Source organism: Nerophis lumbriciformis, linkage group LG25, assembly GCF_033978685.3.
Source record: "Nerophis lumbriciformis linkage group LG25, RoL_Nlum_v2.1, whole genome shotgun sequence".
In the NCBI taxonomy this organism is placed as follows: Eukaryota; Metazoa; Chordata; class Actinopteri; order Syngnathiformes; family Syngnathidae; genus Nerophis; species Nerophis lumbriciformis.
The window spans coordinates 5,506,641-5,529,965 of NC_084572.2; the positions used below are offsets into that span (position 1 = coordinate 5,506,641).

At 40.7% G+C, this 23,325-nt stretch overlaps 1 protein-coding gene across 3 annotated transcripts in view; it reads right to left on the minus strand.

Annotated features, from left to right (window-relative positions):
- Window positions 1–23,325, minus strand: part of LOC133621527 (zinc finger protein 800-like) — a 102,410-nt gene that overhangs the window by 13,216 nt on the left and 65,869 nt on the right. For all 3 annotated transcript variants that reach the window (XM_061983602.2, XM_061983601.2, XM_072916042.1), the window contains 3 exons: window positions 14,229–14,372; window positions 13,744–13,915; window positions 13,491–13,671 (listed from right to left, as the gene is read on the minus strand). In XM_061983602.2, coding sequence (XP_061839586.2) covers window positions 13,491–13,671; window positions 13,744–13,915; window positions 14,229–14,372 — 497 coding nt within the window. The remainder of the gene's footprint in view (window positions 1–13,490; window positions 13,672–13,743; window positions 13,916–14,228; window positions 14,373–23,325) is intronic.

Below are 23,325 nucleotides of genomic sequence, written 5' to 3' on the forward strand. Positions count from 1 at the left end.
TTAGAAATGTTGGCCAACTGAAAAGTATGAAAATGAAAAATATGAGCATGTACAATACTCAATACTTGGTTGGAGCTCCTTTTGCCTCAATTACTGCGTTAATGCGGCGTGGCATGGAGTCGATGAGTTTCTGGCACTGCTCAGGTGTTATGAGAGCCCAGGTTGCTCTGATAGTGGCCTTCAACTCTTCTGCGTTTTTGGGTCTGGCATTCTGCATCTTCCTTTTCACAATACCCCACAGATTTTCTATGGGGCTAAGGTCAGGGGAGTTGGCGGGCCAATTTAGAACAGAAATACCATGGTCCGTAAACCAGGCACGGGTAGATTTTGCGCTGTGTGCAGGCACCAAGTCCTGTTGGAACTTGAAATCTCCATCTCCATAGAGCAGGTCAGCAGCAGGAAGCATGAAGTGCTCTAAAACTTGCTGGTAGACGGCTGCGTTGACCCTGGATCTCAGGAAACAGAGTGGACCGACACCAGCAGATGACATGGCACCCCAAACCATCACTGATGGTGGAAACTTTACACTAGACTTCAGGCAACGTGGATCCTGTGCCTCTCCTGTCTTCCTCCAGACTCTGGGACCTCGATTTCCAAAGGAAATGCAAAATTTGCATGGTTGGGTGATGGTTTGGGGTGCCATGTCATCTGCTGGTGTCGGTCCACTCACCGTCCGGGCAACGAAGGAGTGGCTCCGTAAGAAGCATTTGGAAGTCCTGGAGTGGCCTAGCCAGTCTCCAGACCTCAACCCCATAGAAAATCTGTGGAGGGAGTTGAAAGTCTGTGTTGCTCGGCGACAGCCCCAAAACATCACTGCTCTCGAGAAGATCTGCATGGAGGAATGGGCCAAAATACCAGCTACTGTGTGTGCAAACCTGGTAAAGACCTCTAGTAATCGTTTGACCTCTGTTATTGCCAACAAAGGTTATATTACAAAGTATTGAGTTGAATTTTTGTTATTGACCAAATACTTATTTTCCACCATAATTTACAAATAAATTCTTTAAAAATCCTACAATGTGAATTCCTGGATTTTTTTTTCACATTCTGTCTCTCACAGTTGAAGTGTACCTATGATGAAAATTACAGACCTGTGTCATCATTTTAAGTGGGAGAACTTGCACAATTGGTGGCTGACTAAATACTTTTTTGCCCCACTATATACCTTGATGTTGCAGAAAGAAGACCATATATTTTTTTAACCAATTTCCGAACTCTAAATGGGTGAATTTTGGCGAATCTCGGAGCGATGACGTCACAACGTGGCGTCACATCGGGAAGCAATCCGCCATTTTCTCAAACACCGAGTCAAATCAGCTCTGTTATTTTCCGTTTTTTCGACTGTTTTCCGTACCTTGGAGACATCATGCCTCGTCGGTGTGTTGTCGGAGGGTGTAACAACACGAACAGGGACGGATTCAAGTTGCACCAGTGGCCCAAAGATGCCAAAGTGGCAAGAAATTGGAGGTTTGTTCCGCACACTTTACCGACGAAAGCTATGCTACGACAGAGATGGCAAGAATGTGTGGATATCCTGCGACACTCAAAGCAGATGCATTTCCAACGATAAGTCAAAGAAATCTGCCGCCAGACCCCCATTGAATCGGCCGGAGTGTGTGAGCAATTCAGGGACAAAGGACCTCGGTAGCACGGCAAGCAATGGCGGCAGACGAGTGAGCTAAACCCCCTATCGACCCTAGCTTCCCTGGCCTGCTGACATCAACTCCAAAACTGGACAGATCAGCTTTCAGGAAAAGAGCGCGGATGAGGGTATGTCTACAGAATATATTAATTGATGAAAATTGGGCTGTCTGCACTCTCAAAGTGCATGTTGTTGCCAAATGTATTTCATATGCTGTAAACCTAGTTCATAGTTGTTAGTTTCCTTTAATGCCAAACAAACACATACCAATCGTTGGTTAGAAGGCGATCGCCGAATTCGTCCTCGCTTTCTCCCGTGTCGCTGGCTGTCGTGTCGTTTTCGTCGGTTTCCCTTGCATACGGTTCAAACCGATATGGCTCAATAGCTTCAGTTTCTTCTTCAATTTCGTATTCGCTACCTGCCTCCACACTACAACCATCCGTTTCAATACATGCGTAATCTGTTGAATCGCTTAAGCCGCTGAAATCCGAGTCTGAATCCGAGCTAATGTCGCTATAGCTTGCTGTTCTATGTGCCATGTTTGTTTGTGTCGGCTTCACTATGTGACGTCACAGGAAAATGGACGGGTGTATATAACGATGGTTAAAATCAGGCACTTTGAAGCTTTTTTTTAGGGATATTGCGTGATGGGTAAAATTTTGAAAAAAACTTCGAAAAATATAATAAGCCACTGGGAACTGATTTTTAATGGTTTTAACCCTTCTGAAATTGTGATAATGTTCCCCTTTAACATCTGTGAAGATCTAGTGCTGCAAGATGTCCTTCATGTCGCCAATTATGCTGGCAAGATCAGCGTGTCATCTAAAAAGGTGAATAATTGTGTTTGTTTAAAGAACTGGTTTAACTAAAAAAAGGGAAAATGCAATGGTGCACTAGGTCAAGTTGTTTATGGGTGTCTTTATTAAATGTTTTTATTCACATATTGTACAAACCCCGTTTCCATATGAGTTGGGAAATGGTGTTAGATGTAAATATAAACGGAATACAATGATTTGCGAATCATTTTCAACCCATATTCAATTGAATATGCTACAAAGACAACATATTTGATGTTTTTTTTGTGCAAATAATCATTAACTTGAAAATTTGATGCCAGCAACACGTGACAAAGAAGTTGGGAAAGGTGGCAATAAATACTGATAAAGTTGAGGAATGCTCATCAAACACTTATTTGGAACATCCCACAGGTGTGCAAGGAAATTGGGAACAGGTGGGTGCCATGATTGGGTATAAAAGTAGATTCCATGAAATGCTCAGTCGTTCACAAACAAGGATGGGGCGAGGGTCACCACTTTGTCAACAAATGCGTGAGCAAATTGTTGAACAGTTTAAGAAAAATCTTTCTCAACCAGCTATTGCAAGGAATTTAGGGATTTCACCATCTACGGTCCGTAATATCATCAAAGGGTTCAGAGAATCTGGAGAAATCACTGCACGTAAGCAGCTAAGCCCGTGACCTTCGATCCCTCAGGCTGTACTGCATCAACAAGTGACATCAGTGTGTAAAGGATATCACCACATGGGCTCAGGAACACTTCAGAAACCCACTGTCAGTAACTACAGTTGGTCGCTACATCTGTAAGTGCAAGTTAAAACTCTCCTATGCAAGGCGAAAACCGTTTATCAACAACACCCAGAAACGCCGTCAGCTTCGCTGGGCCTGAGCTCATCTAAGATGGACTGATACAAAGTGGAAAAGTGTTCTGTGGTCTGACGAGTCCACATTTCAAATTGTTTTTGGAAACTGTGGACGTCGTGTCCTCCGGACCAAAGAGGAAAAGAACCATCCGGATTGTTATAAGCGCAAAGTTGAAAAGCCAGCATCTGTGATGGTATGGGGGTGTATTAGTGCCCAAGACATGGGTAACTTACACATCTGTGAAGGCGCCATTAATGCTGAAAGGTACATACAGGTTTTGGAGCAACATATGTTGCCATTCAAGCAACGTTACCATGGACGCCCCTGCTTATTTCAGCAAGACAATGCCAAGCCATGTGTTACATCAACGTGACTTCATAGTAAAAGAGTGCGGGTACTAGACTGGCCTGCCTGTAGTCCAGACCAGTCTCCCATTGAAAATGTGTGGCGCATTATGAAGCCACAACGGAGACCCCCGGACTGTTGATATTGTCCAACTCTTAATTACCGATTCCGATATCACCCGATACCGATATATACAGTCGTGGAATTAACACATTATTATGTCTAATTTTGTTGTGATGCCCCGCTGGATGCATTAAACAATGTAACAAGGTCTTCCAAAATAAATCAACTCAAGTTATGGAAAAAAATGCCAACATGGCACTGCCATATTTATTATTGAAGTCACAAAGTGCATTATTTTTTTTAACATGCCTCAAAACAACAGCTTGGAATTTGGGACATGCTCTCTCAGGGAGAGAGGAGGAGGTTGAGGTGGGCGGGGTTGAGGTGGAGGGGGGCTATGGGGTAGCGGGCGGTGTATATTGTAGCGTCCCGTAAGAGTTAGTGCTGCAAGGGGTTCTGGGTATTTGTTCTGTTGTGATTATGTTGTGTTACGGTGCGGAAATGTGTTTGTCATTCTTGTTTGGTGCGGCTTCACAATAAGGAGCATATTTGTAACAGTGTTAAAGTTGTTTATACGGCCACCCTCAGTGTGACCTGTATGGCTGTTGACCAAGTATGATTACATTCACTTGTGTGTGTGAAAAGCCGTAGATATTATGTGATTGGGCCGGCATGCAAAGGCAGTGCCTTTAAGGTTTATTGGCGCTCTGTACTTCTCCCTACGTCCGTGTACACAGCGGCGTTTTAAAAAGTCATACATTTTACTTTTTGAAACCGATACCGATAATTTCTGATATTACATTTTAAAGCATTTATCGGCCGATATTATCGGACATCTCTACTTTTTATATGTAGCAACAGCACCTGAATGAATGAGACAGCGTGTCATAATTACCTGGGTCAGATGGATTTGTCCAGAATCCAAACGGTCCTCCTGGACTGACCCCAGTAGGAATCGATACCAAGAAATACTGCCCTAGCGACACGTTTAACAACTCTTTCTGGTTTTACTGGAGACTTTAGGCCCAGGAATTAAGGCCCGCACGCGGCCCGTTAGGTTTTCAATCTGGCCCGCCGGACATTCCCAAAACATTTTTTTACATCTTTAGGATGTAAACTGTAGCTGCCATTATGATGTGCGGTGATTCAAATTACCGTAAATCGTAGGCATACGCCAGGCCCGGCCCTAACCAATCTGGCGCCCTAGGCAAGATTTTAGATGGCGCCCCCCCACATCGGCAGTGAAGTGTATATACTCACAAGAACCCGAATAGCTTTGTCTTTGACCTTTTTTTTTTTACTTACAACTATACCTAATATATAAAGGGGTGGAAAAGTGACTATTACCTGCAGGGCAAACATTAGCTAACCAGAAGGCAATAACAATGTAAACAAAAAACACCTGCTTAAAAGATCTAATACAAATGTCCCTGAGGAATGTAAGGTGGGAGTACTGTAATTACCTAACGTTACATTATTATTTTCCATAACAATTTAGCCCCCTCCACAATATTAACCCGACGTTATAACAGAACTAGCTATTTATTGATTAGCAATTGCCGAATCATGTAACATTAGCTTAATGCTAAAAAGCCAGGTTACTATCACATTCTGTAACAGACAAATAATTTCATGTAGGCTAAAGTTACCTACCTGCTAACTCTGTCTTTTCTCGTTTGTCCTCTTCTTTTCTCTTTTTTCTTCCCTGGGCACCTGACAGTTTTGGCCGTTTTGACATCTTGTGTTGATTTTTTGATGTGGTGACGTCCAAAAAGAGTCATGATACGGGAAGGGAGGGGGCGCACCGTGCGGGGGGAAGAGGGCGGCGTAATGTTGTAACAAATAATATTTCTATTAAATAGGCTTTACTTTGCATTTTAATTAACGTGGGATTATTTTTTGTATTTAGAAATAATAGTACCAACTTTTTTCTCCAACATTTGTGGCACTGGCATGGCGCCCCCTGATGGACGGCGCCCTTAGCATTTGCCTATACGGCCTATGCCACGGGCCGGCCCTGGCATACGCATATGAAGTGTGCTAAGAGGAGGGTTACTGTATGGAGTTGTAATGACAAGCTACTTTCACAGACGGTCCCATTATAAAGTGTTGGTGAGCGAAGGCAAACAGATGGTGCCAAATTTATTTGTGGCGGACCACACTCACAAACGGTAAATAATAAACGGTGTTGTGCAAAAAGGTATGATAATTTAGGGCAGACCTGGGCCAATTAAGGTCCGTTAAGCTTTTCAATCTGGCCTGCCGGACATTCCCAAATATTTTTTTTAGATCTTTAAAGGGGAACATTATCACCAGACCTATGTAAGCGTCAATATATACCTTGATGTTGCAGAAAAAAAGACCATATATTTTTTTAACCGATTTCCGAACTCTAAATGGGTGAATTTTGGCGAATTAAACGCCTTTCTATTATTCGCTCTCGTCGGTGTGTTGTCGGAGGGTGTAACAACACGAACAGGGACGGATTCAAGTTGCACCAGTGGCCCAAAGATGCCAAAGTGGCAAGAAATTGGACGAAATTTGTTCAAAATACGAGGCTGTGGGGAAAGCCGACGAAATGGTCAGTCGTTTGTTCCGCACACTTTACCGACGAAAGCTATGCTACGACAGAGATGGCAAGAATGTGTGGATATCCTGCGACACTCAAAGCAGATGCATTTCCAACCATAAAGTCAAAGAAATCTGCCGCCGGACCCCCATTGAATCTGCCGGAGTGTGTGAGCAATTCAGGGACAAAGGACCTCGGTAGCACGGCAAGCAATGGCGGCAGTTTGTTCCCGCAGACGAGCGAGCTAAACCCCCTGGATGTCTTGGCTCACACCGTCCCTTATGCCACCGAAGATGATCAAGAGAAGAATATCGACCCTAGCTTCCCTGGCCTGCTGACATCAACTCCAAAACTGGACAGATCAGCTTTCAGGAAAAGAGAGCGGATGAGGGTATGTCTACAGAATATATTAATTGATGAAAACTTTATTCATTACTCGCGGTTTTACGTAAATTATTATACATAAACTGTGTTTACCAATAATTTAGCTTAAAAACATTTATTTTTTTCAATCATTCGAGTACATTCGGGTAGTCTTGTGTAATGCAGTATTTTGTGTCTATTTAGGTATGGTCAGAGGTGGGTAGAGTAGCCAGAAATTGTACTCAAGTAAGAGTACTGTTACTTTAGAGATTTATTACTCAAGTAAAAGTAAGGAGTAGTCACCCAAATATTTACTTGAGTAAAAGTAAAAAGTATGTTGTGAAAAAACTACTCAAGTACTGAGTAACTGATGAGTAACATATACACACACACATATATACATATATATATATATATATATATATATATATATATATATATATATGTGTGTGTATATATATATACACACACACACATATATATATATATATATATATATATATATATACACACATATATATATATATATACATACATTGATATATACAGTATATAATTTGTATTTATTTATTTTGCCGTTTTTGTTTACATGTTAAAGGTGTTTTAATGAATATACATGCATGTTTAACACATATAGATTCCTTTCTTTCATGAAGACAAGAATATAAGTTGGTGTATTACCTGATTCTGATGACTTGCATTGATTGTAATCAGACAGTAGTGCTGGTAACGTCCATGTTTTCAAATGGAGGAGAAAAAAAGTTCCTCCTTTCTGTCTAATACCACATGAAAGTGGTTGGTTTTTGGCATCTTATTTGTCCAGCTTCCATATTCGTTTTAAGACACTTTACAAGAAATACATTGGCGGCAAATTCCGTAGCTTGCTAGCTTGTTTGCGCTGGCTTTCGGAGACTCTTATTTTGAAAGCGCAGGCGCGATGGAGCGGCACTTTTATTGTGAAGACAGGAACTGTGCAGTCAGTCTTTAGGCTTTTGACGGGATGTACGGTTGAAAAAATCCTTCACGCTTTTGATTGATTGATTGATTGATTGAAACTTTTATTAGTAGATTGCACAGTACAGTATATATTCCGTACAATTGACCACTAAATGGTAACACCCGAATACGTTTTTCAACTTGTTTAAGTCCGGTCATGTGACCCCTGGCTCTGTTTGATTGGTCCAACGTCACCAGTGACTGCATCTGATTGGTGGAACGGAGTGAACGTCACCAGTGACTGTATTTGTTGAAACGCAGGCACTATGAAGGTCTGTCTGACAGACCAAAACAAACAAAGCGTGCATTAACAGATCGATAAAAATTAGTAGCGAGTAGCGAGCTGAATGTAGATAAAAGTAGCGGAGTAAAAGTAGCGTTTCTTCTCTATAAATATACTCAAGTAAAAGTAAAAGTATGTTGCATTAAAACTACTCTTAGAAGTACAATTTATCCCAAAAGTTACTCAAGTAGATGTAACGGAGTAAATGTAGCGCGTTACTACCCACCTCTGGGTATGGTTAACCTGAGTGCTGAAATCGTGGAAAAATATATGTTCTTAGCGTGCCTGAAATGGGCTGTCTGCACTCTCAAAGTGCATGTTGTTGCCAAATGTATTTCATATGCTGTAAACCTAGTTCATAGTTGTTAGTAATTATCCTATCAGACAGTGCCGCTGAAATCCGAGTCTGAATCCGAGCTAATGTCGCTATAGCTTGCTGTTCTATCCGCCATGTTTGTTTGTATTGGCTTCACTATGTGACGTCACAGGAAAATGGACGGGTGTACATAACGATGGTTAAAATCAGGCACTTTGAAGCTTTTTTTAGGGATATTGCTTGATGGGTAAAATTTTGAAAAAAACTTCGAAAAATGAAATAAGCCACTGGGAACTGATTTTTAATGGTTTTAACCCTTCTGAAATTGTGATAATGTTCCCCTTTAAGATGGAATATGTAGCTGCCATTATGATGTGCAGTGATTGCAGTGATGTTTTCTAATGACCGTAAGTCTTGAACTATACAAAGTATTTCAATGGTTGGAATCTGCGCTTTTGTATGATATACTAGTTACTATGGTAATCTAATTAGTTACTATGGTAATCTAAGTCACAGCAGCTCAGACGAGGCACCAAGCAGTGTGGGTGGGGAGCGTTTCCACAGAGTCTTTCCAGAGTGGCCAGCCTGAAAATGCGGGTGTCAAGGACAGACGCGGAAGGGGATTTTTACAACAAAGTTCTAAAACTTAGTCATATATCAGATACGTATATCAGATTGTAGGTCAGGGTTTTTTTACCATTCACGTTCATATTTCACTGTGTTTGTTGCATTTTTGTTGCGTATCAATGATAGTAGGGCAGGAGTATAGAGAAGAATATTCCACAGATAAACACATCCATGGATGTGTAGGATAGGAGTATAGAGAAGAATATTCCACAGATAGACACATCCATGGATGTGTAGGACAGGAGTATAGAGAAGAATATTCCACAGATAGACACATCCATGGATGTGTAGGACAGGAGTATAGAGAAGAATATTCCACAGATAAACACATCCATGGATGTGTAGGACAGGAGTATAGAGAAGAATATTCCACAGATAGACACATCCATGGATGTGTAGGACAGGAGTATAGAGAAGAATATTCCACAGATAAACACATCCATGGATGTGTAGGACAGGAGTATAGTGAATAATATTCCACAGATGGACACATCCATGGATGTGTAGGACAGGAGTATAGTGAATAATATTCCACAGATGGACACATCCATGGATGTGTAGGACAGGAGTAAAGAGAAGAATATTCCACAGATGGACACATCAATAGATGTGTAGGACAGGAGTATAGAGAAGAATATTCCACAGATAGACACATCCATGGATGTGTAGGACAGGAGTAGGGATGTCCCGATCCGATATTTGGATCGGATCGGCTGCCGATATTTGCCAAAAATTGCGTATCGGCAAGGCATGGGAAAATGCCGATCCAGATCCAGTTTAAAAAAAAAACTCCGGTCCGTGTTTTCCTACGCACCGATTTAAATAATACATTCCACTTTTCTGCTGCTCCCTAATTTCCGTTCCGCATTTTCCAGCACACCTTCAACACATCCACAATTCTCACGCAGTTGCTTTTAGCTGCTGGCATTACACGACAGGCTCTTCTCACTCTTTCCTGTGTCTCCCTCTCACAGACAGCAAGCGCACCTTCTTACACACGTCACAAACTGTCACGTCATACGTCACATACGTATACGTCCTCCCCGAGCAGAGAGGTAGCAGCATGGCTAACGTTAGCTGTGATGCTAGCGCAGCCGTGCGAGCAACGCTCCCTCTAAGGTGCTCGCCTGTGCAATTGCGCACTGTTTAAGCGTCCTCTGCGCATAGCAAATCTATGCCACACACAAAATCTAATAAAAAAATAAGCGCATAACAATTTTCGACACACGGACACGACAGAGAAAACAGTTTTCGTCATCATTGTTCAAATATTGTGACGTCTGTCGTGACGCTTATCTCCGTTCGGTGCCACACGCCCACACCATCAAAATGCTGAGGCAAAAATTTCCACATCAACACCGTATGAAAAAATTAGTGATTTTTTTAGTTGTGATTTCCTTCTCTGCATGAAAGTTTAAAAGTAGCATATATTAATGCAGTATGAAGAAGAATGTTTTAATGTAGACATGCAAGCCTTGAAAGAAAATTTTGAAAATCAAGACTACATTTCCTGCAAATGGGTGCATTTCTACCCTATATTTTAACTTTAGATTTATTCTCATATCAAACTCTTTTGGCTGTCTTTTTGACACTTACATCCGGCGCCCCCCTCCACACCCTGGATTATAAATAATGTAAATAATTCAATGTGATTATCTTGTGTGATGACTGTATTATGATGATAGTATATATCTGATAGTATATATCTGTATCATGAATCAATTTAAGTGGACCCCGACTTAAACAAGTTGAAAAACTTATTGGGGTGTTACCATTTAGTGGTCAATTGTACGGAATATGTACTTCACTGTGCAACCTACTAATAAAAGTCTCAATCAATCAATCAAAACACATAGAATCATCATACTGCTGTGATTATATGCATCAAGTGTTCATTCAAGGCTAAGGCAAATTATCAAGATATATATTGTGTATCGCAATATGGCCTTAAAATATCGCAATATTAAAAAAAGGCCATATCGCCCAGCCCTAGTTCAATGATGCCATTTCTGTTTGTCATGTATAATTTTGTCTATTTTGTGTTTATCCTTGAATAAACAGGTCAGTTTCTTGTTACCAACCATTGTGTATTATTCAAACTCCCCTAATTCAGCTGGCTAGTTGTTATCAAGAGTACTAAAACCCTTTTCAACATGATTCTGACAACTAAGTAGGCTAAATAACTTTAAACTTTAATACATGCTCGGATAGGCCAGTATCGGTCAGTATCGGTATCGGTCAGTATCGGTATCGGATCGAAAATGCAAAAACAATATCGGTATCGGATCGGAAGTACAAAAACCTAGATCGGGACATCCCTAGACAGGAGTATAGTGAAGAATATTCCACAGATAAGACACATCCATGGATGTGTAGGACAGGAGTATAGTGAAGAATATTCCACAGATAGACACATCCATGGATGTGTAGGACAGGAGTACAGAGAAGAATATTCCACAGATAGACACATCCATGGATGTGTAGGACAGGAGTAAAGAGAAGAATATTCCACAGATAAACACATCCATGGATGTGTAGGACAGGAGTATAGTGAAGAATATTCCACAGATAGACACATCCATGGATGTGTAGGACAGGAGTAAAGAGAAGAATATTCCACAGATAAACACATCCATGGATGTGTAGGACAGGAGTATAGAGAAGAATATTCCACAGATAGACCATCCATGGATGTGTAGGACAGGAGTAAAGAGAAGAATATTCCACAGATGGACACATCAATGGATGTGTAGGACAGGAGTATAGAGAAGAATATTCCACAGACAGACACACCCATGGATGTGTAGGACAGGAGTAAAGAGAAGAATATTCCACAGATAGACACATCCATGGATGTGTACGACAGGAGTATAGTGAAGAATATTCCACAGATAGACACATCAATGGATGTGTAGGACAGGAGTATAGAGAAGAATATTCCACAGACAGACACATCCATGGATGTGTAGGACAGGAGTATAGAGAAGAATATTCCACAGATAGACACATCCATGGATGTGTACGACAGGAGTATAGTGAAGAATATTCCACAGATGGACACATCAATGGATGTGTAGAACAGGAGTATAGTGAAGAATATTCCACACAGACACATTAATGGATGTGTAGAACAGGAGTATAGTGAAGAATATTCCACACAGACACATCCATGGATGTGTAGGACAGGAGTATAGAGAAGAATATTCCACAGATAGACACATCCATGGATGTGTAGGACAGGAGTATAGTGAAGAATATTCCACAGATGGACACATCCATGGATGTGTAGGACAGGAGTATAGTGAAGAATATTCCACAGATGGACACATCCATGGATGTGTAGGACAGGAGTAAAGAGAAGAATATTCCACAGATGGACACATCAATAGATGTGTAGGACAGGAGTAAAGAGAAGAATATTCCACAGATGGACACATCCATGGATGTGTAGGACAGGAGTAAAGAGAAGAATATTCCACAGATGGACACATCAATAGATGTGTAGGACAGGAGTACAGAGAAGAATATTCCACAGATGGACACATCAATAGATGTGTAGGACAGGAGTATAGTGAAGAATATTCCACAGATAGACACATCCATGGATGTGTAAGACAGGAGTATAGTGAAGAATATTCCACAGATGGACACAGCCATGGATGTGTAGGACAGGAGTATAGTGAAGAATATTCCACAGATGGACACATCAATGGATGTGTAGAACAGGAGTATAGTGAAGAATATTCCACACAGACACATCCATGGATGTGTAGGACAGGAGTATAGAGAAGAATATTCCACAGATAGACACATCCATGGATGTGTAGGACAGGAGTATGGTGAAGAATATTCCACAGATAGACACATCCATGGATGTGTAGGACAGGAGTACAGAGAAGAATATTCCACAGATGGACACATCAATAGATGTGTAGGACAGGAGTATAGTGAAGAATATTCCACAGATAGACACATCCATGGATGTGTAGGACAGGAGTATAGTGAAGAATATTCCGCAGATGGACACAGCCATGGATGTGTAGGACAGGAGTATAGTGAAGAATATTCCACAGATGGACACATCAATGGATGTGTAGAACAGGAGTATAGTGAAGAATATTCCACACAGACACATCCATGGATGTGTAGGACAGGAGTATAGAGAAGAATATTCCACAGATAGACACATCCATGGATGTGTAGGACAGGAGTATAGTGAAGAATATTCCGCAGATGGACACATCCATGGATGTGTAGGACAGGAGTAAAGAGAAGAATATTCCACATATTCACTTGATTGTAAAATATGTCGATCCAAGAGGGAGTGTGACGTTCATATGTTGTCAATATTCAGTGTTTTATCGTTCGTAGTTAATATTGTAAATCCCACAATCTTTATTTTCATGTAAATTCTGGGTTTCTCATTCAGTAAAAAAATGTAAAATTCCATTCTGTTTTTAAGGCGGTCTGTCATAATGTATTTACATTATTGTGAGGTTTTGTATTAGTGTTCCTAAAAATAGATATACCGGCCCCCAGACACATTTATTTCTCTAAATTTGGCCCCCGGAGTCAAAATAATTGCCCAGGCCCGATTTAGATAGAGTAAAGTGTTTTGCTGCCTACCCCACTCGTGGATTCCTCGTCCTCAGCCTGTGGTGGTTCCTGTGTGGCCTCGTCCTCCTCCGCGTCCCGCTTTTTCTTCCCCTGGCTGTGGTGGCTTTGTGCCGGGCTCTGTGGACCACCGAGCGGGTCTGTCTCAATCTCCATCGACTCTCGTTCCCAAGCGACCGGACTCTCCCTGGCACTGTCGGCGGCGGCACACCGCGGTCAGCGTCGTTTATGGCGAGGAATCAAGTGCGTTTGCCAAAGCGCCTACCTGGGGGCTCTTGATGGATAGCGCGCCAAATCCTCCTCTGTGGTCAAGTACTGGTACACAGCCTTGCTGGTGGTCTGGATGGGCTCCAGCCGGACCACATAATCCGGTCGGTCGCCTCTGTGATATATGATATCCGTCAAATCCTTGAGGGCCACACTCTGCCGGTCATCTCCTGCGAGTGAGAGGAAACAAGAATGACGTCTGGAAGTGTTCATGGAAGGTGAAAGACTGAGGGAGAAAGATGCCGTTTATTGGGTGATCCTCTATGATGAAAAATAACCGTGGTTCAGTACTTCAACAAAATAACACTCAGGCGCTGGTAATGACCCCTACATTAAGGAGCGATGGAGTGGGGAATGGAGCAACTTCATTACCAACACAATCAGTCTTCATAACAGCAGATGAAAGAGTGAGACAAATGCCGTGAGACTTGATGATAGTCGTGCCTTTCTTGCTTCCTGTGAGCGCATGGTGTGAACACTCACCGTCGTAGTCCGGCAGCCGTGTCAGGCAGTAGTACTCTTTGTGCGTGATGAGGTTAGGCAGGCCTCTGAAGAGACTGCGACACACTTTACACTCGAAGATGGTGTCCACCTCCCGCAGCAGCATGTGCCTCAGCTGGCTGGTGCCTGCAACACCGGCAGCAAAACTTTTGTTACGATACTGACTTTACAATCATGTTCAAACAGTCATATGTGCCCCTTCAAGAAAAGAAAAAAAAAAAGATTGGAAATATTTCACTGTAGGATTGATAATAGCTTAGAGCAAAGAAAAAACTCAATATTTCAATAATGAAAAAAAAAAAAAAATCTATCCATCCATCCATCCATCCATCATCTTCCGCTTATCTGAGGTCGGGTCGCGGGGGCAGCAACCTAAGCAGGGAAGCCCAGACTTCCCTCTCCCCAGCCACTTCGTCCAGCTCTTCCTGTGGGACCCCGAGGCGTTCCCAGGCCAGCCGGGAGACATAGTCTTCCCAACGTGTCCTGGGTCTTCCCCGCGGCCTCCTACCGGTCGGACGTGCCCTAAACACCTCCCTAGGGAGGCGTTCGGGTGGCATCCTGACCAGATGCCCGAACCACCTCATCTGGCTCCTCTCGATGTGGAGGAGCAGCGGCTTTACTTTGAGCTCCCCCCGGATGGCAGAGCTTCTCACCCGATCTCTAAGGGAGAGCCCCGTCACCCGGCGGAGGAAACTAATTTCGGCCGCTTGTACCCATGATCTTGTCCTTTCGGTCATAACCCAAAGCTCATGACCATAGGTGAGGATGGGAACGTAGATCGACCGGTAAATTGAGAGCTTTGCCTTCCGGCTCAGCTCCTTCTTCACCACAACGGATCGATACAGCGTCCGCATTACTGAAGACGCCGCACCGATCCGCCTGTCGATCTCACGATCCACTCTTCCCTCACTCGTGAACAAGACTCCGAGGTACTTGAACTCCTCCACTTGGGGCAAGATCTCCTCCCCAACCCGGAGATGGCACTCCACCCTTTTCCGGGCGAGAACCATGGACTCGGACTTGGAGGTGCTGATTCTCATCCCAGTCGCTTCACACTCGGCTGCGAACCGATCCAGTGAGAACTGAAGATCCTGGCCAGATGAAGCCATCAGGACCACATCATCTGCAAAAAGCAGAGACCTAATCCTGCAGCCACCAAACCAGATCCCCTCAACGCCTTGACTGCGCCTAGAAATTCTGTCCATAAAAGTTATGAACAGAATCGGTGACAAAGGGCAGCCTTGGCGGAGTCCAACCCTCACTGGAAAAGTGTCCGACTTGCTGCCGGCAATGCGGACCAAGCTCTGGCACCGAGCATACAGGGAGCGGACTGCCACAATCAGACAGTCCGATACCCCATACTCTCTGAGCACTCCCCACAGGACTTCCCGAGGGACACGGTCGAATGTCTTCTCCAAGTCCACAAAGCACATGTAGACTGGTTGGGCAAACTCCCATGCACCCTCAAGGACCCTGCCGAGAGTATAGAGCTGGTCCACAGTTCCACGACCAGGACGAAAACCACACTGTTCCTCCTGAATCCGAGGTTCGACTATCCGGCGTAGCCTCCTCTCCAGTACACCTGAATAGACCTTACCGGGAAGGCTGAGGAGTGTGAAAAAATCTAAATTTTTGAAAAACAAGTTTGACATTTTGAAACTCAATTTCAGTGCAGTTTAATGAAGGTAAAAATAATTTGTACATTTAGATAATATTTATTTTTAATTATTGAAAACTATTTTTCAATTGCCGAAATATTTCACTGCGTGTGTAGTGAAGTGAATTATATTTATATAGCGCTTTTCTCTAGTGACTCAAAGCGCTTTTTACATAGTGAAACCCATACTTGCCAACCCTCCCGAATTTTCCGGGAGACTCCCGAAATTCAGCGCCTCTCCCGAAAACCTCCCGGGACAAATATTCTCCCGAAAATCTCCCGATTTTCAGCCGGAGCTGGAGGCCACGCCCCCTCCAGCTCCATGCGGACCTGAGTGAGGACAGCCTTTTTTCACAACGGGAGGACAACAGGGTGACGAGAACTAAATCCTCCAGACTAGAAATAAATTGTATTATTATGTTTATCTTACCTAAAAATAAATATATTTATTAATTTAAAAAAAAAAAAACTAAATACATTTTTACTATATTTTGCTAAAAACATCAAAATTAATTGTACTTTTATTTGTATTTTTTCTGACTCCTTATTACATCCAGCCATAGAATTAAAATAAACATATTTGAAATAATTAATTTTAAATTATCATAATAATTCATTTGAAATGACCATATTTAATTATTAAAATAATTGCTTGTTTATCAACAACTTTAGCATTTTATTCATTACATTTTGAAGCTCTCGGAAGCCAAGTTATGTTATATTCCTTAAGATTTATTTATGCAAGTTTGAAGTATCAATTATCTAAACACAGTTTTGTTTGCATATTTTCAGGATATATATATATATATATATATATATATATATATATATATATATATATATATATATATATATATGAAATACTTGACTTGGTGAATTCTAGCTGTCAATATACTCCTCCCCTCTTAACCACGCCCCCCCACCTCCCGAAATCGGAGGTCTCAAGGTTGGCAAGTATGGTGAAACCCAATATCTAAGTTACATTCAAACCAGTGTGGGTGGCACTGGGAGCAGGTGGGTAAAGTGTCTTGCCCAAGGACACAACGGCAGTGACGAGGATGGCGGAAGCGGGGATCGAACCTGGAACCCTCAAGTTGCTGGCACGGCCACTCTACCAACCGAGCTGTACCGCTAATTTAGAATTGATAGAATATACGTTTCATTTTTTGAATTGAACTACCAAAAAAGATACATTAATAACTTTTTATTTTAAAAGACGCTTACTTAAAACGGTGTTTTTCAACCACTGTGCCGCGAGGTACAGTCTGGTGTGCCGTGGGAGATTTATCTAATTTCACCTTTTTGGGTTAAAAATATTTTTTGCAAACCAGTAATTATAGTCTGCAAATGATGTGTTGTTGTTGAGTGTCGGTGCTGTCTAGAGCTCGGCAGAGTAACCGTGTAATACTCTTCCATATCAGTAGGTGGCAGCAGGTAGCTAATTGCTTTGTAGATGTCGGAAACAGCGGGAGGCAGCGTGCAGGTAAAAAGATGTCTAATGCTTAAACCAAAAATAAACAATAGGTAAGTGCCCCTAAGAAAAGGCATTGAAGCTATGCAGAACAAAACTAAAACTGAACTGGCTACAAAGTAAACAAATGCTGGACGACAGCAAAGACTTACTGAGGAGCAAAGACGGCGTGCACAATGTACACCCGAACATGACATGACAATCAACAATGTCCCCACAAAGGTGTCAAAGTGGTTTTCACTGAGGGCCACATCACAGTTATGTTTGGCCCTAGAGTGCCTCTTCTAACAGTGAATACTATTATTACACAATTGTTTAATGCATTTTATTAGTAGATATTTTTCAACTAAAATGTAAAAAAAAATGATGGTAAGTTGCAATCATTTCACCTCAAAATTTAGTGTATTTTACTGTAAATGGAAAAAACAGTACTGCTGTTTTTATGGTAATAAAAATAAAAACTGGCAGCTCAGTTGCCAGAATTTTACTGTAAAATGTACATTTGTTTTTTTTACTGTAAATTAAAAAAAATTGCAATTTTACAGTAAAATGTTGGCACTTGAGCTGCCAGTTTGTTTTTTTAACCGCAAATCAACAAGTGTAGATTTTTTGGTGTATTACTGCAAATGCCAAAACGGCACCACAGTTTATTACAGTAAAAAAAAAAGTACTGTTTTTTTCATTTAGAGAAAAATGCTGTAAAAACCACAGTAAATTTCACAATGTTACCATGAAATCTATTGCTACTTTTACATTGCACAATTTGATGGATAACTTGCTTTGAAATCATTATTATTAGTATTTATTTATATTCAAAAAAGGGTTTGAATGTTTGATCATATATTTTTGCATAATTAGACAATATTAAAAAAAAAATTAATTTAATTGAATTATTTATTTCAAACCTGCACAGTACAACAACACACTTTTTTTTTTTTTTTTTTACATTTATGACATTTATGCAAGGCTTGAAAAGGGGTTGGATGAAGCAGATGCTTATAATATCCCAACCCCTCTCACTCATTCCACATTTAACATAAACAATATAATATAAGAACAATACTATACAAACAAAAACAAGAAAAGCTCCTGTACACTAACAATACAATAGTTCCACTGTTACTATGAGACAAGAGAAGACGAGACAAAACACACACACACACACACACACACACACACACACACACACAGGCCCAAACACTCTCTGACCATACACCTCTCTCTCTCATCGCTCTGTGCTGAGGGCATCACTCTCTTTCCTCCTCGTACTTCTTTAGTACTTCTTTTTCAAACAGTCTTTTAAATTGAATCATGTTAGAACAGGTTTTTAACTCATCCCCTAAGTTGTTCCACAGACTGACTCCACATCGCAAATAAACATCATTTGCGATTACATGGAGTACATCTTTTTTTTCTCCCGAAATAGAAAGAATACATTTAGTAAGAAAAGTTACAGTACTTTACTGATACATTTTATTTCCAGGCTTTCGAGGGCCAAATAAAATGAATTGGCGGGCCACATCTGGCCCCTGGGCCTTGAGTTTGACACCTGTGGAATAGAGCTTGTTTGTGAGCACCATCATATCTCATTCACTTGTTTGCTCCACTTTTGAGAGAAGAGGGGCACCTACCCCCCCCCAAAAAAAAAACACAAACAGGTTTTTTCCTCAAAATAAAGCCTCAGGCTCTTCCAACTACCCACCAGTCAGTTGTTTTGTAGGCTGACATAGCATGATGTTGCTGTTAAAAAGTGACTGTAATGTAGCACTGCAACATGCGTGTCCTCCTGTCCCACACCTCAATCTTACGTTGTTATACAGTACAGGCCAAAAGTTTGGACGCAACTTCTCATTTCAATGCGTTTTCTTGATTTTCATGACTATTTACATTGTAGATTGTCACTGAAGGCATCAAAACTATGACACCTGTGAAGTGAAAACCGTTTCAGGTGACTACCTCTTGACGCTCATGGAGAGAATGCCAAGAGTGTGCAAAGCAGTAATCAGAGCACAGGGTGGCTATTTTGAAGAAACTAGAATACAAAACATGTTTTCACCTTTTTTTGTTAAGTACATGACTCCACATGTGTTCCATACTTGCCAACCCTCCCGGATTTTCCGGGAGACTCCCGAAATTCAGCGCCTCATGGACCTGAGTCCGCTAACCCACAACATAAACAGCATACCTGCCCAATAACGTTATAACTGTAGAATGATGGAGGGCGAGTTCTTGGTTTCTTATGTGGGTTTATTGTTAAGCAGTTTCATTAACGTCCTCCCAGCGCGGCAACAACACACAACAACAGCAGTCACGTTTTTGTATACCGTAAAGCAGTTCGTCTGCCGTAAACAGCAATGTTGTGACACTCTTAAACAGGACAATACTGCCATCTAGTGCATTTGATGAAAGCACTTTTGTGCGTGCCACACAGAATGCATCATCATGTTCAGCATGGTTCGAAAAATAGTGACAGAGAATAGAACAAGGATGGACAATTCAACCCTTAACTCAACAATGAGTAGATTAGTGTTATGTGTGTGTATATGTGTAAATACATGAACACTGAAATTCAAGTATTTCTCTTAGTTATATATATATATATATATATATATATATATATATATATATATATATATATATATATATATATATATAATAAAGTAAGTAGTACAATTATTTATTTTATATATATATATATATATATATATATAAAATACATATATATATATATATATACACATATATACATATATATATATATATATATATATATATAGCTAGAATTCACTGAACGTCAAGTATTTCTTATATATATACATGCAATATATCTAAAAATGCCTGTAATAATGTATCTATGTGAGTTTTACTAGAATCAGGTGTTTTTGTAAGACTTAAGACTTCTTTTTTATTGACATTCAAATTTGCACTTTACAGTACAGATAAGAGCCCTGCAATGAGGTGGCGACTTGTCTAGGGTGTACCTGAAGCTGAGATAGGCTCCAGCGCCCCCCGCGACCCCGAAGGGAATAAGCGGTAGAAATGGATGGGTGGATGGATGGATATATACAGGTAAAAGCCAGTAAATTAGAATATTTTGAAAAACTTGATTTATTTCAGTAATTGCATTCAAAAGGTGTAACTTGTACATTATATTTATTCATTGCACACAGACTGATGCATTCAGCAGATGACATGGCACCCCAAACCATCACTGATGGTGGAAACTTTACACTAGACTTCAGGCAACGTGGATCCTGTGCCTCTCCTGTCTTCCTCCAGACTCTGGGACCTCGATTTCCAAAGGAAATGCAAACCAAACCAACCCAAACCATCAGTGATGGTTTGGGGTGCCATGTCATCTGCTGGTGTCGGTCCACTCTGTTTCCTGAGATCCAGGGTCAACGCAGCCGTCTACCAGCAAGTTTTAGAGCACTTCATGCTTCCTGCTGCTGACCTGCTCTATGGAGATGGAGATTTCAAGTTCCAACAGGACTTGGCGCCTGCACACAGCGCAAAATCTACCTGTGCCTGGTTTACGGACCATGGTATTTCTGTTCTAAATTGGCCCGCCAACTCCCCTGACCTTAGCCCCATAGAAAATCTGTGGGGTATTGTGAAAAGGAAGATGCAGAATGCCAGACCCAAAAACGCAGAAGAGTTGAAGGCCACTATCAGAGCAACCTGGGCTCTCATAACACCTGAGCAGTGCCAGAAACTCATCGACTCCATGCCACGCCGCATTAAGGCAAAAGGAGCTCCAACCAAGTATTGAGTATTGTACATGCTCATATTTTTCATTTTCATACTTTTCAGTTGGCCAACATTTCTAAAAATCCCTTTTTTGTATTAGCCTTAAGTAATATTCTAATTTTGTGACACACGGAATTTTGGATTTTCATTTGTTGCCACTTCAAATCATCAAAATTAAATGAAATAAACATTTGAATGCATCAGTCTGTGTGCAATGAATAAATATAATGTACAAGTTACACCTTTTGAATGAAATTACTGAAATAAATCAAGTTTTTCAAAATATTCTAATTTACTGGCTTTTACCTGTATATATATATATCTATGAAATACTTGACTTGGTGAATTCTAGCTGTAAATATACTCCTCCCCTTTTAGCCACGCCCCCAACCACACCCCCGTCCCACCCCGACCACGCCCACCCCCCTCCCCCCACCTCCAGAAATCGGAGGTCTCAAGGTTGGCAAGTATGATGTGTTCATTCATAGTTTTGATGCCTTCAGTGACCATCTACAATGTAAATAGTCATGAAAAAAAAAAAAAAAAAAGCATAGTATTAGAAGGTGTGTCCAAACTTTTAGCCTGTACTGTATATGATAATAGACAACATGTCTATTACACTGGAAAAGTGCAAGTGGTGTGAACAAATATTAGGAAATGCTAGTCTTATTTCAATGAAATGACCCCAATGTAGCCACAAAACCATTGTTTCTTTCATAATGGAACCTTCAACCATACTGATATCGCATAATGAATGTTCCAGAGACACTTGCATGAGACCTTTGTCAATTTCTAGGGAACATACTGTAATGCTGAATAATCTCCCTTTATATTCATTACAACCGGCTTCTAAGAGCGAACGACATCGAGGTTGAAACTCTCAGAAAATACATCCACACAATGCCAGAAAGATACATTGATGTGTTTGTTTCCAAAGGGGGTCATACTCAATGTTAGAGTAAAGTGTAAAAAAAAAAAAAAGGACTGGACTGATACATTTGTAGGTGAAATATTCTCTGTACCTTTGCCTTTACCTTTCACAATAAACAAGTGAAACTCAGGCTGTGGGAACAAATAAAACACACATTTCTCAAGATTTGACAAGTGTTGTAATATTTCTCACCACTGTATTAAAGAGAAGTAAATAAAGTGAACAATGGTGCTGTCAAACACAGCTCATGAGCATTAAAGCTACCGACACACATAACGTGGGTTTTACTAAAAACCCTTTAATTATATTAGAAAATAACTATTATATTAGGACCTTTACTTCATGCACTTTTTATGTTGCTCCTTAATACACCTGAACATGCTTCTGACTAGGGTTGTACGGTATACCGGTACTAATAAAGTACCGCGATAATAATTGATTGAAATCAGTACTATACTGCCTTTGAAAAGTACCGGTACCGTTCTTTCATCTAAGTGCCGCTGTGTGGCGTTGACTCGAGAGCCGAGGCGCATACAAGCAATAACATCTTGGAGACGAAGAATGGCAAAAAAAACGACAATTCTACTGGTTAATAAAGAGTGTGCGTGAAGTGCAATATGGAGGTATTTGGGCTTCAAAACTAACGATAATTTAATCTTTAATTTTTCGAATTAGTGATTGTATTGCCAAAAAGAAAGGGATAGAAAAAAGATTTAAAAAAAAAAAAAAAAAAGGGAATTACTCCCTACAAGTGTATATGTAGGTACGTATATATGTATTTATATACTTATATATATATATGTATGTGTGGGTATATATGTATATATATATGTGGGTATCTGTTTATATTTTATGTATTATTTTTTATTTATCTTATTTTTAGTTTTATTTATTTTTTATTTCTTCTTTTTTTTTTTTTTCCTCTCTTTGTTTATTTAATTGATGTATTTGTAGATATTACTTCGTTTTTTTGTTGTTTCTTTCTTTTTTTTTTAAAATAAACTAACAATAAAGGTGAAGCTTTAAACAAGGAAGCGGCGCACTTTAAGTGTTGCTTTAAAACACGCCTCGCCAATTGTGGCGATTAGTATTAGCACATTTGCTTCAAACTTAGGTAAACATTTAAATAATTAACTTTCAGATCTGCACATGGAGTTATAAAGAGTGACGGGTAATAATGTAGTTGTTACACCTGTCCTGCTGTTCTGCTCCGGTGCAGACTGTCGTCAAGGAGCACAGGGCAGACTTTCCCTTTAGGGTCGATGTTTTC